This window comes from Strongylocentrotus purpuratus, unplaced genomic scaffold (assembly GCF_000002235.5).
Source record: "Strongylocentrotus purpuratus isolate Spur 01 unplaced genomic scaffold, Spur_5.0 spur5_scaffold_5, whole genome shotgun sequence".
Taxonomy (NCBI): Eukaryota; Metazoa; Echinodermata; class Echinoidea; order Camarodonta; family Strongylocentrotidae; genus Strongylocentrotus; species Strongylocentrotus purpuratus.
The window spans coordinates 14,175,716-14,193,768 of record NW_022145611.1 but is presented as its reverse complement, the minus strand read 5'-3'; the positions used below and the strand labels follow the sequence as shown (position 1 = coordinate 14,193,768).

The window sequence follows — 18,053 nt, the reverse complement described above, 5'->3', positions numbered from 1 at the left end:
TTTACTCTTGTGTGTGAGTTTTTATTAGAGGTGTCATTGGTGTTTGTGAAAGTTTGAATTTGAATATTTTATGTGGAAATCATGTTATAAACAATGATGTATACCATAGAATGTTTACCAGTATATGGGAGATTTACTGTTGCATATTGTTCATATTCCATTATTTATGATATGTACATATGTGTGAAAAATGTTTTTCATATCGTCTCTTTGACTTGTGTTACCCTGAACTACTTGAAAATCAGTATTAAATGTCACCTAGTGCTCATAGTTTTAAGCATGTACTGTGAATGATAATAATGTGATAGTATTTTTGGCTTGGTATCAGTTCATGGATGTAGGTGGTATGATTGTTTGATTTGACAAAAAAGGAAAGTGTGATTAGTGAACGAATGTGTGTTATGACTGAATGGATACATGTTGAGAGAAATTTTGTAGATTTTGGTACAGGTGATCTAGAAGAAGACTAGATATTTAAACTTCTTTCAGTGTTGATCTGAGCGTAAATAATAATATTGCAAAGAATAATGAAGGGTTGAGTATTGGGTAGTTGATTTTCTGATTAAAAACCGTGAAAACAATTTTGATATCTGTTGTACTCTACCACTGACTCGAGGCCCTTGTTAAAAACATGAAATGAACACTAGTATACTAGTTGGGGCTGCACCCCCTCCCCAAGGAAATGTTAACTGACAATACACCAGAGAAGAACATATTTCTTGATCTCAACTCCCAGATATTCATCTCTGTTTTATCACTCCAGTTTCTTTCAAGCTTTCACTCGACTGCTCTTGCTCTTGCACACTCCAACGTGTTACAAAAGTGGAGCATTCTTTAAGTAAATTGAAATTAAATATGAAATAAATATTATAGAATAATATACCCAGTTAATTTTGAAAAATTAAAGGCACAAAATGAAATGCAAGACACAAATATTTAAAGTGTTTTTAAATATATCTTTAATATACCATTCATTTCTGATAGGAAGACAATTTATTTGGCGTTTTTGGAAACCTCATTTTCCATATTGATTTGGTACTTTACAACTCACAAATAGAGATTAAATTCTTATTACTAAATTTTTACTTCATTAGATCATTTGTGTATTCAATTAAATTATTCACACAACTTCCCTCACAGACAATATGATATGTGTTTATTGATGATGCAAAATATCTAACCACAACATCAATGTTTATACACAATGGAGAAAAAAATGCTAATAATGAGTCACAAGTGCAAATAAGATTTTATATATTAGTTAAAAGTTGTGCAAATTTAAGTACCGGTACTGAGCACACAGGATTTTGTGCTACATTCAAAAGTATTTAACAGTAATACCCAACCCCCCCCCCCCCAAAAAAAAAAAAAAAAAAAAAATGATCACATATTATTTAATTGTCTTGTTCTGTATAGTTTTGTATAAGATTGTTGTATGATCTCCCATTGTATAAATGATGTTCTTCAATGTTGGCCTGTGACAGATCACCTAGAGCCCTAGAGGTATTTTTGCATGCCAAAAATAGATGATTATGGAAACATATTCTTCTTTTTTTCTTTCAATATACAAATATATTCATTGTAATGTAAAAATTCATTTAACATCATTGCACAATACCCAGCATCTAAATGTGTGATGCACAATTCATGAACAAACCAAACTCTGGTACTCTGGTAGATAATAAATTTGTCAGATTTGCTCAATATGCAGAACTGACAATAAGCTGTACGTGTCCCCAATTTTACACAAATAATAAGCAGCACAAATTTATCTAAACCAAAGTTCAGATGGATGCTGCAATCTATGAAGCACTTGCCAAACACTGCAAGATACATAATAGTTTTAAAGTGCTCCTTCTCTCCAACAAATCTATTTTGATTTGAAGTTAAATTTCCTTTCCTGTTCACAGAGTTAATACTCTTTTGTTGGTAGATCACACACAAACCTGCCATTTAGAACTGAATAATCCCTTTAAATATGGATATATTTCTATTTCTCAAACTACATATGCAGTTAACTAATATGACTAGACATAAAATGGCAATTTTAACGAATAAAATCTTTAGAAATGATAGGACAAAGTTAAATATATTTCTCGTCCTTGTCAAAGAAGACACCTACCCATATCCTAACTTTTTGATATTCAAGGTGAAAGACAGCAGCATAATTATATCTAAAATACAGACCCTTGCGGGAAAAAGATGGAAAAGCCATAAATGGAATGACAAAAGGGGAATACAAAAAGTATTAGTAATTATTTTCACTAAAGCTAATATTTTAAGTTTTAAATACATTACAAGTAACCAGATTGACTAACAGAACAGAATATTATATCTACATTTTTTGGTTAAAGTAGATATTTCTGCCAAATTGTAAAAATACACTTCATCGATATTACATTGATATAGACATAATAGTGCTGCTATTCATTCTATTGTTTTAAATGTCATTGTTACACACAAACATACCCACTGGTGTTGGAATGCATATGAATTTCAAATGAAAAGGCAAATATAATTAATCTTACAATATAAATGTTAATGTCATAAAATAACCCCCAAAATGGTAAATTTAGGAAAATTAGAGAAAGGAATGAATTACTATTCTACTGGTAAATAACACTGGGGTCCTCTCGCCCTTCATAAAGACCCGCTATTCATAATTTGAGAAAAGGTCATTATTCATAAGCTGTCCTTATGACTAGCGAGGTCACCCGAAAAAACTTTCCAACTGGTTATAAAGTCATACTTTTACATACAGATAGTATTTAGTTTTACAGGATTCATAGAGGTGCAAAATTGCCAAAAGAACATACTGGATAAACGTGTTTTATTATGACGACTGATATTAAAACCTATTCCTCTTTTTTAAATTTTTATGAAAAATGCAGGAATGGAATCAAGTCCCACCTTGATCTTCTTAATTGTATTAACATTTCTTTTTTACAGCTGGCACTGAAAAAAAATTAATTGCTCATGAAAAAATAGAGGTTTGGGTCAAAATAGAGCAAATAATGTCAGATTGTTGTATTCTTTTTGTGACTATGTGCTAACCGTGCACATAGTGTTCAATACCAAAGTGTGAAACATAATTAAAAAGGTGAATGTGCAATTCTACATTTTTTAAAAGGCACATCATTTTTAGCAATGTGTAATTTATGTAAACCTAACAGCATATCCTATATCCTTCACCTCAGCCTCCATTTAAGGAAAAAACATACACTTATGTCCAAAGAATAAATCTATCCTGGCAAAACATGAAGATAAAAATACTTTACAATAGTATGATATGTAACTCGTATATAGTGAGGTAATGTCAAGGCTCCTATAGTTCTGATCAATTACCATACTCTTTTTTGTTATGTACAGTATCCATGGATACCAAATTCTTGCCATTATCAAAATTATTATTATCATTTTTTTTTAACACCGGTAGGCTTTTTTAAGGCCATTCAAAACGACTAGTTTTAAGCATACAGTTGAAAATTAAACTGGAAAGAAAGCATCTAAAAAAAAAAAAAGAGGCTAATTTGGTGCATTTCTTATTCACAGTATCACCTGCACATTGTTATGTAGGGCCTTCTGATACCTAATACAAAAATGAAAGAAGATTTAGTGTTGTAACATATAAGAATGTCATTAAATTTACATTGATTTCTCAAATACCACACAACCCAAAAATGATCTTTGGAATCTTTCATGTACAGACAATAAAAGCTGCTGAATAAAATTTCACTTAAAATTATGATTCTCTTGAACTCAAGTTTATATCCATAACACAGTGGAACATGACAAAAGAAATACAAAGGAATTAACTTCTAATAAGATGAAACAATACTCTTATTCACTTTCAATTCAAATTCAAAATTACACAATACAGCCTCGTTCAGGCAGAACATGTTAAACAGCCTTTTAGAAAAAAGCGCTAGCGCAAAATAAGTCTTTTCCCATGTATCAGTAAAATGGTATCGGTAAATGAATACCAGTAGCAAATGGTGTTCAAAATGGTAGAGCATAAGACACCACAAGGCCTCTTTCCTCATCTGTGTGTTGTAAGAAACAGAAATCCGGAGCACACTTGCTTATGTTATTTTATTTTGCTACAGCATTTTATTTTCTTTGAGACGTTTTATTTTATTTACAGGGAACCCTTAAGATTGTCTTAGATCCTTTAAAAAAAATCCTTGATTTAGCCATGCTGCAATGATAATTATAAACCTTTAGGTCAGTCAGGAACCCCATGGCTTAACGCAAATTACAAGCCGATCGCCTGATTATCAAGATATTTATGATTGAACATCGAAATCAAATTTTGCGTTTGCCAAACGGTTTTCATGACACTACAGTCTATTTGGGAAAACGAGTATGATAAAAACCGGTAACTCAAAGGTTTTTACTTTTTTGAGGCTCTTCTTGATCATTTTGAAGTGCATTTTTTTGTAGGGCTTCAATATAACACCATATCACAGACACTGATAACACGTAGGGCCGTGCATATCTCAGATTTAACATTGTTAAACGATCCCTTTAAAGATACTATGTCCCTTTTGTAGCCAACATCAAATTCTGTAAAACTTTGCAGGAATTATGAATATGTCATAATGTCTGTGAAATTTAAACGTTAGCAGTGTTCTAATATTCAAATTATGCAAGGAAACCCGTTTACTTGCTAGACTTCACTGTCAGACACTATTGAGTGACTGACTGGCTTTTTATCATCTTTAGTAATAACATGCATAAAATGAGCTGTAAAGGGTACATGAGCATTTGTCTACATCAATAACCCACTTCTTGTAATGGCCAAAATTAAACTGATTGAATCTTTGCGCAGCATAAAACGTACGACCATTCGGTACAATGGTCTGAAAAATCAGACTATTACTTACTAGCTCTATAGCTCCTAAGTCGATTCGACAACTAATAGTCGTTATTTTCCCACTTGAAGACATTTTCAAGCCCCTCTTTTTTTTAGGGAAGTTCTAATTTAGTATTGTCTTTCAAATGCCGTTGGAATTTAACCTTTTCATTTTTTTGGCCTGCAAATGGGACATAGTACCTTTAAGGCAGTTTACGACGTTGTGGGTGAACGAGGCGTCGATAGACACTATACAGACATCAACTGCAGCAGCCACCTGGTTTGACCTCAGCATCTATAGTACTGTTCTCTCTGGAACCATATAGCTTGATGCTCTGTAGTTGTTCATCTATGTCCTTCTTATTCCTGTCCATGACAATCTTCACAAGACCTTCAAATGCCTGGAAGATAACAAAAAATAATAATAATACGTACATACATTTATTCACTTTTTTTATTCACTATAAAGGAGGGGTTATATTTCACCAATAAAAGTATTCTTCAGTGAGGTCCTGTTTGCAACAGGTGTCAAAATAAAATGTACATATTTTTAATTAACTATTTGATTTTCTTTCTTTAATGTTTGATTCCCACAAAGTTTCTGCGGAAGGAATTTCTACTCACACCTGTAAAGCCTAAGATATGGAAAATATGTATAAATAAAACCTATGAAATATGCTATGACAATAATAATTATGATACTAATACTAATATTCTACTTGTTTTGTATTAATTGCATATGCCTCTATCCCCTGTCAAAGTATATAGAATTACTACCCTAGCCTTATATAGCTCTGGCAGTCTTAGCTGCTCACAGTGCATTTTTAGGTGTAAATCCTACCGCTTCCTACACCTGGTTGGAGAATGGCAAATAAAATACAGGTTGATGCATTTCCATTTCTAAATGAGAACATCACAGAATTTGATGACGAATTGATTGATTAACTGAGTTTGATATGAAAAATGAAAGAGCTGAACATGGGAACAAGATTGAATATCTTTTGTTCAAATACGAAAAACAATTGAGCATACCTCATCGAGATTGTCTCCACTGAAAGCACTGCCCTCTACAAACGCTAGGTTCTTCTCCCTCGCAAACTACACAAGAAACAAATACAAATGGTGGTTATTAAAAGAGTTCAATAATCTTAGATCAAATGATATCAACAATGCCCTCAGGGTATTATAATTCATCATCAAATACATCATCAGGCATTTGCATAGATAACTAGTTGAGAAACGAAAAGAAAAGAAAAAAAAAGCAGGTCTTCAATATTTTCTAGTTTACCATATCATCTGCAAATAGACTAGTTTTGTAATTCTCTGTGCTTTTGATCATATATACATGTATCTCTAATTTAATAAAAAATTCTAGCACCAAAGTTCAGTATTCTTTTATCTATATCTAAATATTTTTGCTAAAGACTTTAAGGCCCGAATTCACAAAGGAGGTTTGTCGACAAACCTTGGTTTTCGTACGTCATATGACGCGTTTTTACACATTTTTTACAAACCTAGTTTTGTAAAGAACAAAAGGAGGTTTGGCGAAACAAAAGGAGGTTTGGCCGACAAACCTCCTTTGTGAATTCGGCTTAAATGTTAGAGTTTTCCTTCTTTCTCTTACCGTCTCACCCTCTTCCTTAGATATGATCCGGAGTGCCGATGCATCCGATTTATTAGCCACTAGGATTCTTGCAACACTACCAGCACCCTGTACAAGAACAAATAGGAGAAAATCATTAAATTCATTCTCATCATTAGATCCTAGGCAATACATGAATAACATTTAAGTTTGAAATTAAAATCATATTTGCATTGCTCATTAATAACAACGCCTCAATGTTGTACTATTCAAAGCCACTTTATCTTACTAAATAAGTAGGTCACTGTAGAATAGTTTACATGACTGATATTTCCAAGGTAATTTTATACCAGAATATATTTTTCGCATTCATATACCAGCAGAATGCGTATGAAAGGTATTGAATTGCATGCTGATGAGAATTGTAGAGACAAATTCATGTACAAGGGTATGGTAACACATGTAATATTTCCTTCACGAGAGTTAAATCACTGTTTTTTAAAGGTAAAATTTATCTTATTCAACAAATCTGTCTACCGGTAAACAGTAATGGGAATAAATGTCACATACATGGTGGCACTCTGATGTCTGTGATAAACTGATTTTCCACCTTCATTTCATTATTTAACATTTATATGCTTTAACAGATACAACAGATTTACAGATAACATTTTTATTTCTGTGGGGCCTTCACTTAGATTTTAGGTGCCCATGTGTCTTGGGCACCTGCTACTACTGTTGAGCCATAGTTCATTCTTACCTCATCTATCATATCCAGCCATTTGCTAATATGCCTGAATGATATTTCACTTGTGATGTCGTAGACTAACATGATACCCTATGAAGAACAAATACAAGGAAGTAATGTATCTGAATTTCATGAAAATTAGCAGAATGACAATGAATTAGAAAAATTAACATAAACAGGATATTAACACATTAGTTTTTAATAAAAAAATGTTCCAAAGCAAATTTTTTAAAACCATCCTTACCAATTTTACATTAAGAATATAATTTCTTGAATGTAATACATTTCTAAAATGATGTATCGGTGATTTCACAATTCTATGTTCTCATATGTTCTTCAGTTTCATAATATCAGCATCATCATGATTTAATCAATTCTAGAGACATAAACTTGTAACCTTCTGGACTCACTTAAATATTTTGTGGGTGCCTGACAAATAAATGTAAGGCTGCTTTAATCTATCAAACATGTGCTTAAAATGTTCATATATTGTCGCTGTTTTCACGAAGTGACGGTAGTGAAAAAAAATTGCATTCACTTTGCGTTACGATTTTCCTCACTACCGTCACTTCGTGAAAATAGGGACGATATGGCATGGTGTCTGTAAAGGGCTGGGGTTGCTGTTATCCATTATATATTTCATTCATTTTGGATCAATTTTCATTGTAGATAATATCACTACCTGTGCTCTCCTGAAATACTGCTTCGTTATTGTGTCATATCTCTCCTGCCCAGCAGTGTCCCTGTACATAGTATCAAGCAAGAAGAAGCATCATTAATATACTTACAAATTACAAAATCAATTTGTCTACTGAGCACCAAAGTAATAATACTGCAAATTATTTTTATTATTATTTATAATGCTATTGTGAGTTTTGGCTCCCAACAGACAAAATGATTGATTTAAATAATTAAATTTTTCGTTTTGAACTATAGATGGATGTTAAATCTGGGTAATAATATGATTCTGTCTCCAAATAGATGATATGCAAACATGGTGCAAACATACCAGGCAAAAATTAAATGGTGTCCACCAAACAGTTTATTCACAGAGTAAACAATATATGACTCATTCCAACATAATATTGTATACACACTGTGATTATTCACATAGTAAACAATATGACTCATTCTAACATAATATTGTGTACACACTGATTAATTTTTAAAGTCATATAGTATTCTTGTTAGAAATTTGTTTACTCTTTTGATGAAAATTAATAATTAAGTGACTTTGCATTGTCCAAGGGTGTGTGGGCAGGGGGAGGGGATGTAGGCAAGATGGGGTGAGAGGACCAAACTAACAAATAAATTTTGCATGTTTTGGGCGACATAATTATATTATCTGCATTTGGGGAGATTTTACTCTTGGTACATGTCTATTCTGGTGCTCGCTTTGGCTTTGCTTGGTACAATATTATCACTTCGTTGAGTACTACCGGTAATTAGAAAACTGTGGCTATCTGTGTGTCATATTGTGTTACAGTACACAATCTCACATTGTGGGCACAGTCTGTTACTCACAGTGTGGACATATATCGTCCTTGTTTTCACGAAGTGACGGTAGTGAGGAAAATCGTCACGCAAAGTGAATGCATTTTTTTTTCACTACCGTCACTTCGTGAAAACAGCGACGATATAGTCAACACTGTGATTGTGTACCATATTTTGTGGCTATAAGCTTTGAAATTTTCTCTGTCTGACCACATGTCTGATTACATTGTGGATGATTGTGTAATACAGAGTACGTAAACAGCACATGAGCCGATCATACTCCGGAAACATCTCACACTCTTCATAACACTGTCCCTATAATTCAGGCAATAACCCTGTATCATGTTAAAAATAGAACGCACATAATTGCAGGCAGCCTGAAACAACATACATGTACATGCTGGAAGTGGTAATTGTTAGTTTGTTACACACGTTTTAGATAGTGATAATGATTAATTACCTGTGGATTAATAAATTTATAAATTTAAATTAAATTGGGCAGTACATAACATGTAGGCTACTGTACCTTTAAACAAATTGCTGCATGCCTGATTGGCACATTATTTCAATGTCAATGTATTGTTGCCAGGATGTCATTTCATTGTTAAGCCACTATTTCAATATTTATTCTCATTACAATAGGATGTTTTCAATGAAAAGTACATACGTAAATCAAACTAACTCAAATAATCATTATGTGCGGAAATTAAGGAAAAGAAAGAGTCAAAATATTGGTTTTTGTGGTTGTGTATGTATTTGCACTAATCATGACTGTTGAAATCTCAATCTCAAACCTTACACATTTAACTACAACAAATGTGTGTATGTTTTTAAATAACATCTTTTACAATAAAAAGAGGAGAAGGAAATAGCAGAAGAGGGTGTCTCTCATTAATCTAATTTTTTTTTTTTTTTCAATTTTCCATAATTAATATTGCAGTTCTTTAACCAATGTATGTATGTTCATATTCATTTCTAATAGCAGATGAAAAACAATTATGAACCCCCCCCCCCCCCAATCGAAGAAAAAAAGGAAGAAAAAAAAGGAAGAAAAGGGAATAAAAATGGAATTGAGCTAACCCTGATCAAATTTTTAAGCCAATATACAAATACATGCAATTCATTCATACCCCAAGGCTAAAAAAACATGATCATACGATATTCATACTGGTTGAATCAACAGTTAATGCATAATAGTTCAGGAGAATACAATTTACAGCTTTGCAGTGTGTACATGCTCCTAGTCAGTCAATTTCATACTATGCATTATTGAGCTTGGGTTGTGAACCCATGCAGAACAATAAATGAGAACAATCACAGACCCTGACCTCGACAATGCTCAAGGCATGTATGGAATTCTGGGATCATGCAAATATTTTGTCTGCCATTACTCATCAAATATATACCTTACTCACCAAATTTGAATGCGGATCTTTTTATCATCCACCATGAGCGTTTTCATTTTAAAGTCGATACCTGCAATGCAGAAGATAGAAAGCATATGAAGAGAATAAAGGTCAAAACATATCAAATTATAATTCTCCACGGACAGTTTTGATCTGCAGTATACATGTACGGTTTAATCAATACACCGATTCATTAACATATTCAAATATATGGATGTTTCATTCCTGGGGACCTAGTGAGGAGTTATGAATAAACCACAATAACCAGCATCCAGTCTGCATATATATTACTTGTTACTATGTTGGGCAAGCTTTTAAGGTGTCAACAATAACCTTTGTTTTAACATTTGAATGTTAGTAAACTAGTCTATTCCAAATGGTCAAAAACTACTTCGATTGTGTATAATATATTATTGTGCAATGTGCAATGCATAATATATTTCTACCATGCATAAACCACTAAATTAGCTAGAAAAGGATACTTTTGGATTGAGAATGGAGAACGTTAACTTTCCAATAAAGAATTTGATCCTGATCTGAACATAAACAGTTAAATTTTGAATATGGTTATGTTATGGATGGGAGAACCAACCTTCATACAGAATGACATCATGACAGGCAATTCAACTTAACTTCTGAAGAACATTTTGCCATTGAAATGAGATTTGCCATAGAAATAAATATCACTTTGAAACATTTGAAATAACATCTGGATCATTTTTTAAACCAATCTTGCTTTTCTTAGAACCATAATAAAGAAACAAATTACAACCTTCACAGCATACAAGTAGGATTCAAATTGTTAAAAATAACCCTCAAATCTAGCAAACATAGTATGCTACTACGGTAACACTAATAAGTGATCAAGAGCTAAATAAATATACTACTACTTCGCACATTCCATCTATTGTTTACTTATCATTGACTCCTCTCCACATTTCAATTGCATTGTAAAACCTCTTTCCAGAATTAAGTCCAGCATGTTGGTCTTTAATACATTTCTTAAAGGATTTGATTAACCAACCACAATACATACTGCATGAGTGATTCCTTTTAGATAGACAGTGATACTTGCTTTTCATTCTCTACCAAGATTTATCAGAAGAAATAATGCAATAGGTTGTGAGGATCCAAACAGTTTAAAATATGTGATGATCCACGTATCATTGCAAGCGCAATAAATATAAAACTGATTTTGTCATGTCATGATGATGATGAAGATGATGATGATAAAAACAACAACAATAATAATGACAATAATAATAATAATAAGAAGAAGAATTTTGATAATATTAAAACAGCAGATAAAGTTTCATTACTTCAGTTTCACATCAGGTGATAGAATAACAAATTTTCATGTTAACCCTGGCAAACTATTTGAGGAAACAATTTTCTTTAATTTTTACTAGATATCACATGTCTATGCACTATAGTCAGAAAGAATATCCTGATTGGAAGCGATCTACCTCGGAAACGTGTTTCCTTTTCCCCATCTGTAATATCATTCCGGATGCAGGTAATCACCACTTTAAACAGAAAAACAACACACCCTGGATTATTCAAACTATCCTATGTGGAAAACTATTTTTTGCAAGTCTCTTGTTTTAATTATGCATTGATGGGTGAGCCACCTATAATTGCAAATGCACATTTTCTCAATAAAGTCAAGAATTGAAGAAAACAGAACAACATCTCTATGTAGTATGTACCGGGTAGACTTTGAACAGAGGTATTTTTGAACAAATTGTACACAAAATTAGTCTTGCAAGGACCTCTTAACAACTGAGGAATTTGAATAATGATGTGCAAATATGATGCGTATTGTGTAACAAATCTAGTCATTAGATATTAAGGGCCACACAAGTGAATTGAATCATTGATGTATTAATGTTCTTCTGTTAATTTTCAAAGGGCTATACAGTTGCACAGTATGCAGCCTATCCAGAAGATCTGTAGAAATATTATCAGTTGTGTATCCAGGCACACTAAACCAATTAACAAAACACGATATGTTTAAAGTAAAACATTAAAAAAACAACTTATATACATACAAAAACTGGTGATGGCTATATGGCATCTAAGTGAAATGAATAGCCCAGTAACATTCTGTATTTTTTGTTTACATCTCTATTATAAAATCATAACTCATTAACACGATATAAATGTAATTCAAATGTAAACAATGGAAACAGCTGCAATGTCCTCTCTCAACAACGAGCTTTCCTACAACTAATACTATCAATCTTCCTAAATTATAACTCACATACGTTTACATTTGCCGTACAGATCAATTATCAAAATACTGAACCAGAGGTTAAAAGCATCTGCATCTGATGGCATTCCAGACAGTATACTGTAGTCATACAAATCTATGAATAAGTGAAACCTCTCAGTAATTACAATTGATAGGCCAAGGAAAGTGAAACTATTTAATGGCCAGACTAAGATTTAGAACAACAGGGCTTATATATCTGTACCCAACCTCCATTTGCTCTCTTGTGACACATGTTTCATATCATTATACGAGGTGATAAATTCAACATTAATATCTGTTTTACACAAAATTACTTTCACCAAACATATGAAGAACACATCTTTGGGTTGTTATGTTGGGTGACCAAATCTCTCAAATAAACCCTTTTTTGGTGCCTGTGTAAGGTATGTTGAATCTTGCTGTAATACAATATGATTATGTTTGTTGAGCAACACAAAGGCCTCCACTAGCTCTTCACTGTGTTATAATCATAAGATATGATTTAATGCCACTCTGGCTCTCAGCAGATAATAACTGATCTACATGCATGTACCGAGAGAAAGGTAGATCAAAGGTGACAATAGAAAAAGAAAAAAAACTTACCTATCGTTGGAATGTGTGTACTGTTGAAGCCTTCTTCTGTAAATTTACACAACATGGATGTTTTGCCAACACCAGAGTCTCCGAGCATGAGAAGTCTTATCAGAACATCGTATTGTTTCGCCATTTTGACAAAAGGTGTCCTTGTTCTGTTTCATAGCATGATCAAGCAGTTTTCACATGGATAGAGCAAACATCTGGAAGTTTTCATTAGTGCAATTAAATTAGTCTATGATGCTGGCAAAGAGTGTTCTTGGAGGGGTACTTGGTGTAGTGGTCTCTTGAAGCATGTATAGCCTAGGAGACGGGTACTTCAATCATTCAATGCCAGTCTCGATCTTGTCTGTTCAAACATTCAAAGTCTCTTCACTGCAGAACAAACATACCCTATCAAACCATACTAGAACAACTCTCACTTTAACACCTGTATTAGATTGAGGGAGAAAAGGAAGGGGTAGAAGGAAGGAAAAAAAATGAATATGTGGAAATCAACGGTACGGTTTTTGTAGATATATGCTTGTAATGTGCATATTTTACATACCGTAATATAAGTATAAGTTTCTGTTTATATTACGAGCTTGCTCTGGCCTCTAGACAGCTCTGACTGGTGGATTATGATATAAGTGGAACATTAATTTTAAAAAAGGATTTTATTTTTATAAGAAAACAGAATACAGTGGTAGTGCACTAGTGATAATGGATTAATAATATATGGATCATACAAAAAATACTTTTAATAAAAATCATAGTTGAATTTCATTTTCATTACCCTCAAAATATTTCTTTACACTCTTCTTTTTTTGCCAAATCTACTGAAAAATATTGTAGGGCTGTAAAGGCCTTACTTTGTACAGCTATCAAATTTTAATTTGGAGCCAGAACTATATAGCTAGGGCATATGATTATGAATTAGTGACTTATTATGAACTCTGCATACAATTACATAAATTATTAATGCTCTTCTGGATCCAAACACGTGATATGTCGGAATCCTCTGGTTAAGAAAGAGGTCAATATATATATATATATATATATATATCCTCTAAACACACATTTTATTTACACGGAGATATATCTTGGCATGTAGGAGCCGCCCAACTCAGCGCATAGTGATCGCCAGGCCAGGCGGTCCTGAGCTTTGACACCTGTGCGGCAGGCCAGGCGCTGTGCACATCCGTACCACTAAATGGCGGCTCCAGATCCTACCGGGTTTTGGTATATAGCCCGTAGGGATAGTAGTTCGTCGCGGCGCCAGTTGTAAAATAATATACCCCAATCATCCTCCAGAATTAGCGTACAATAGAAGAGCCCTTTAAAATGTGGAATATAGAAAAGTATCATACATACCCTTCTCTTTCGGAATCCCGGCCTCCCCGAGCTGTTTTTAATGAATACTCAGAATTCGTTACCTCTAATTGTTGGTTGGTCCACGAATGCAATGCATCACCACCAGTCGCCGCGCATGCATGCTTCTTTTATCACATATCAATAGCATGATCGGCAACATCAAACACGGTTGAATAGGAAGATCCTATTAATGGGTGCTACCAATAAAGGGGATTCGAAAAACAAAGCACGCATCCTATGAGCATCCATGTGATAACGAGAACGGGGCGGAAAGGAATTATCAAGGGTATTATAAAAGTACAAATATGTCGATATGCCTACATGTATGTATTCTCCACTATATTTTTTCCTACTTTTATGTACTGATATACCTCTTTGATAATATCCAGCTCAATGCAGTAGCAAATTACACTTAAAGTTATCCAAGGAGTTATAACTCCTTGGTTTATGACGCTCTTATCGTGGTGCATTAAATTCTATTCACAAAAAAACATAAGTTTAAAATAGCGGCGGAATTATACTTCAATCTAATCAGATATAATTGAGTGTATTTTTGTTTTCTTGTTCATCTCTTAGTAAATAGAATATAGGGAATAATTTAGACTGTAGGTGCTCGGATTGGTATCAATGTTTTGCTTTTCTTTCTTTTATATAAAACATAAACTTTGATTAAGAAAAAGATACCTTTTAGATGGCAATATCAAATCAAATCTCCATTTATATTTTGACATATTACTAAGAATTCATTTCATTCAGGTTTATTCCATGTTTCACATCAAACTTTCAGCACTGTCAGTTTGTTTAGGCTTACAAAAAATGATAAAACATCAACACCAACAAACATCTGCAAGCTCCCCCTACCGCCCCCCCCCCCCCACCCCCTCTCTCATTCATCCCATCTTGTATAAATTATTGTTCTTGTCATGCATTTCGGAACACATGTATTTTCAGCTAGCTTGTCTGCAAATTTAGTCCGAAACCTAATTTGATAATGGTCTAGCGATGACCCTGTCATGGGGTAGATGCAGGATTCTGTGAAGGGGGTGGGGGCACAGTTATTGTGTGCCCCCTTTTTGTAATGGATTCAATTGTAGTACGTTTCCTAGTACTTTGCGCTTTCTCCTGGTATTTTGTGTCGCAAGAATTCTGTCTTGTACACTGTATTCCAAGTCTAGTTTTTCTTCACATCTCTTCTTCTCAACCCTATTCACCTTCTTACTGTCTCTCACTACCTCTCTCTCTCTCTCTCTCTCTCTCTCTCTTTCTCCGTTATTTATTTATTCCTATATCACCCAAACTCAATCCTACTTGTTGTCTTATGCTAGCCTTGTTGTCCCATCTCTGTCTAAAAGTATTTTAATGTTGAATTGAAAAAGAGTCATTTTGACAAGTCAAGTGAAACTTCTGTTTTATTCTATTTTCATTTAAAAATCATTCTTGATTTTTATCACTCTCAACATATTCATGAAAAAGTACATAATACACACATTAATACAGCAGAAGTTTGTATACAAATAATTTGCTGCAATGTTGTATCCCCAAGATCATAACACCTACACTCTTCCACACCGGTATAATTATATCAGCCAGGCTTTTAAAAGGTCCAGAAGCTTATCATTTCTGTAATAAAACTTCTGTCAACAATTTCATTGTAATCGATAATATGTTAAAAGCAAATGAGAGTAAGTGAGAAATGAAACCATCTAGGACATGAATGATGAAGCTTGGATATTATCGACTGAATCATATCCTTATCATCCAATCAATATACATTTCATTTCACCCGATACAAATGAAATATTTCCAGAGAATGTTGTGCCACTTGTGTGATGATGACTTGAAGACTGTAAAACCAAAAAAATAATGGATACAATTATTGCCCAACATCAGGGTAATTATGTGTCAGACCAACTGTAGGTGCCATAATTTAGATATTGCCATCTTGTAAAATCTCTCTTGTTCTCTCATTCGTCTGACTGGCGCCTTAATATTTGAACCCGTGATCTGACTTGCTCCATACGCTTCTCAGCTCTGTCCTCTTTACTTTGCTCCCACAACACTCACATGTCGCAAAGGTCATTCACCTCGTAATAAGTTCTCACGTGTATCTCAGGTGTAAATACTAGCAAATTGTCACGGTGCATTGCACTTACTCAATACAGCTACACAGTTCAACTAAGACAGGTCAATCGATGAAAAACTGGTTATAATCTGTCTAAAACAAACTTTAATTCTGCTTTCTTCTCATCGAAACATTCTCCATGCAAACAAATGCGTTCTCTAGTGACCTGTCCCATGATTCATGTCCAGTATTCAAGTAAATAGAGCACTTTCTTGACAGAAAAAGAAGGTTGAAAGACCATTTGGTTTCCCGGGTTCATATCGTCAGCCCTATCTTATATACAGTGTCTAAACTTCGCCACAAGGTGGCGCTCTTCACAAGTTCTGGTTTGTTTGGAAGTTACATTTCCGGCCCCTTAATTTTCAATATAAATCACTTGGAAATTACCATTCTATAACACTTAATCAATAAACATCAACATACAACGGAAACTCGGTTGAACGAAGTCCAATAAAAACAACATTCCTGTCAAAACTTGGGAATTAAGGGCCCCAAAGACCTTGTTACACTGAGCTTCCAATGTACTCAAACACAAATGCCAATAAAATGATCCTAAATCTCTAGCTCACTCATCAATCTACCAACAAATTACTGTAGCCTATCGGCGTATAACTAAAACCTAATTACTCATGTAATGCACAGTGATAATCAATAAAGCAAGTCACAAACTGTGACGGTGATACTGATTTCCTAAAATAGGTTTTTCGCAACAACAAATACAGAACGCTTTTAAACTGATAAAACTGTCAAGTGTCAACTGTCCTTGGTATACACGTATTGTTCATCCTGCCAAATGATTGGAACTTCACAATCTATCTATACCACTCATAATAGAGCGAATAACAACTTACAACATAGCTGCAATTTTTCTATGAACCGAAAGCCAATACTCGCTTCGTAACAACACGGATGCTATTTTTTATTTGGCATACCTGACATACATGTATACAAGGCTCAATGAAACAATACATGTACTAAATAATCAAAACTACCAAGAATATTTTCTTAACTATCTCTGTGTCATGTTACATCTAACATTATAACGTATCTACCAAGAATAAATGGCATGTATAAAAAACAATCAATAAAAAAAAAATTGTTTCAAAAAACAATAATGCACATAATAATTTTTGACTCATGTTTATAGCAAAATACCATAACACAATGGCAATATTATTGTCTTTATCGTTTGCATAATGAAACACCTTGATGTTTGTAATTTCAACTTAATTAAATTCATGCACTTTGCATTGAACAACATGAAAGTCGTTAAAAACAACACCTCTTAACACTTTCAAGACAACTGGCAATGTCTTGTGGTCTGAATATATAACTTTTGATTCAAAACTCAGATACACACTGCATTTGCCTTTACTGTGAGCATATGGCATTTAATACCCAGAATCTTAAAAAGAAAAACAACCCTTACAATCCTCATGTTGGCAACACATCAAGAAACCCAAATCATGATTTACAGAACATTGCTAACCTTCTAAACTTATTGTCATGGTTTCCAAAATATGTCTGTTGATTTCAAAGATATTACAACTTATCAGAATCATGCACAAGTTGTATTAAAAGGAACAAATTATCATTACAAAAAAAGATGTTCCATTTAGTCCTCAAAAATGTCTGTCAACTTGCT

The 18,053-nt window shown here is 33.5% G+C and overlaps 1 protein-coding gene across 1 annotated transcript; it reads right to left on the bottom strand.

Moving 5' to 3' along the window:
* Positions 1-5,057: 5,057 nt before the first annotated feature.
* On the bottom strand, positions 5,058-14,435 carry LOC105447418 (ras-related protein Rab-15-like). Its single transcript, XM_030999677.1, has 8 exons — positions 14,287-14,435; positions 12,943-13,363; positions 10,095-10,155; positions 7,868-7,928; positions 7,198-7,275; positions 6,480-6,566; positions 5,888-5,953; positions 5,058-5,256 (listed from the first exon to the last, which is right to left on the bottom strand). The coding sequence occupies exons 2-8, from the start codon at positions 13,064-13,066 to the stop codon at positions 5,116-5,118; spliced, it is 618 nt and encodes a 205-aa protein (XP_030855537.1). The 5' UTR covers positions 13,067-13,363; positions 14,287-14,435; the 3' UTR covers positions 5,058-5,115.
* Positions 14,436-18,053: the final 3,618 nt, after the last annotated feature.

What these genes read in the sequence shown, in the direction of transcription:
- LOC105447418 (XM_030999677.1), bottom strand. Translation starts at nt 13,066, where the DNA reads ATGGCGAAACAATACGATGTTCTGATAAGACTTCTCATGCTCGGAGAC. An exon ending in TACACACATTCCAACGATAG is followed by an intron (nt 10,156 to 12,942) that starts GTAAGTTTTTTT and finishes TCTGCATTGCAG; the next exon opens with GTATCGACTTTAAAATGAAA. An exon ending in AGTATTTCAGGAGAGCACAG is followed by an intron (nt 7,276 to 7,867) that starts GTAGTGATATTA and finishes TGTTCTTCATAG; the next exon opens with GGTATCATGTTAGTCTACGA.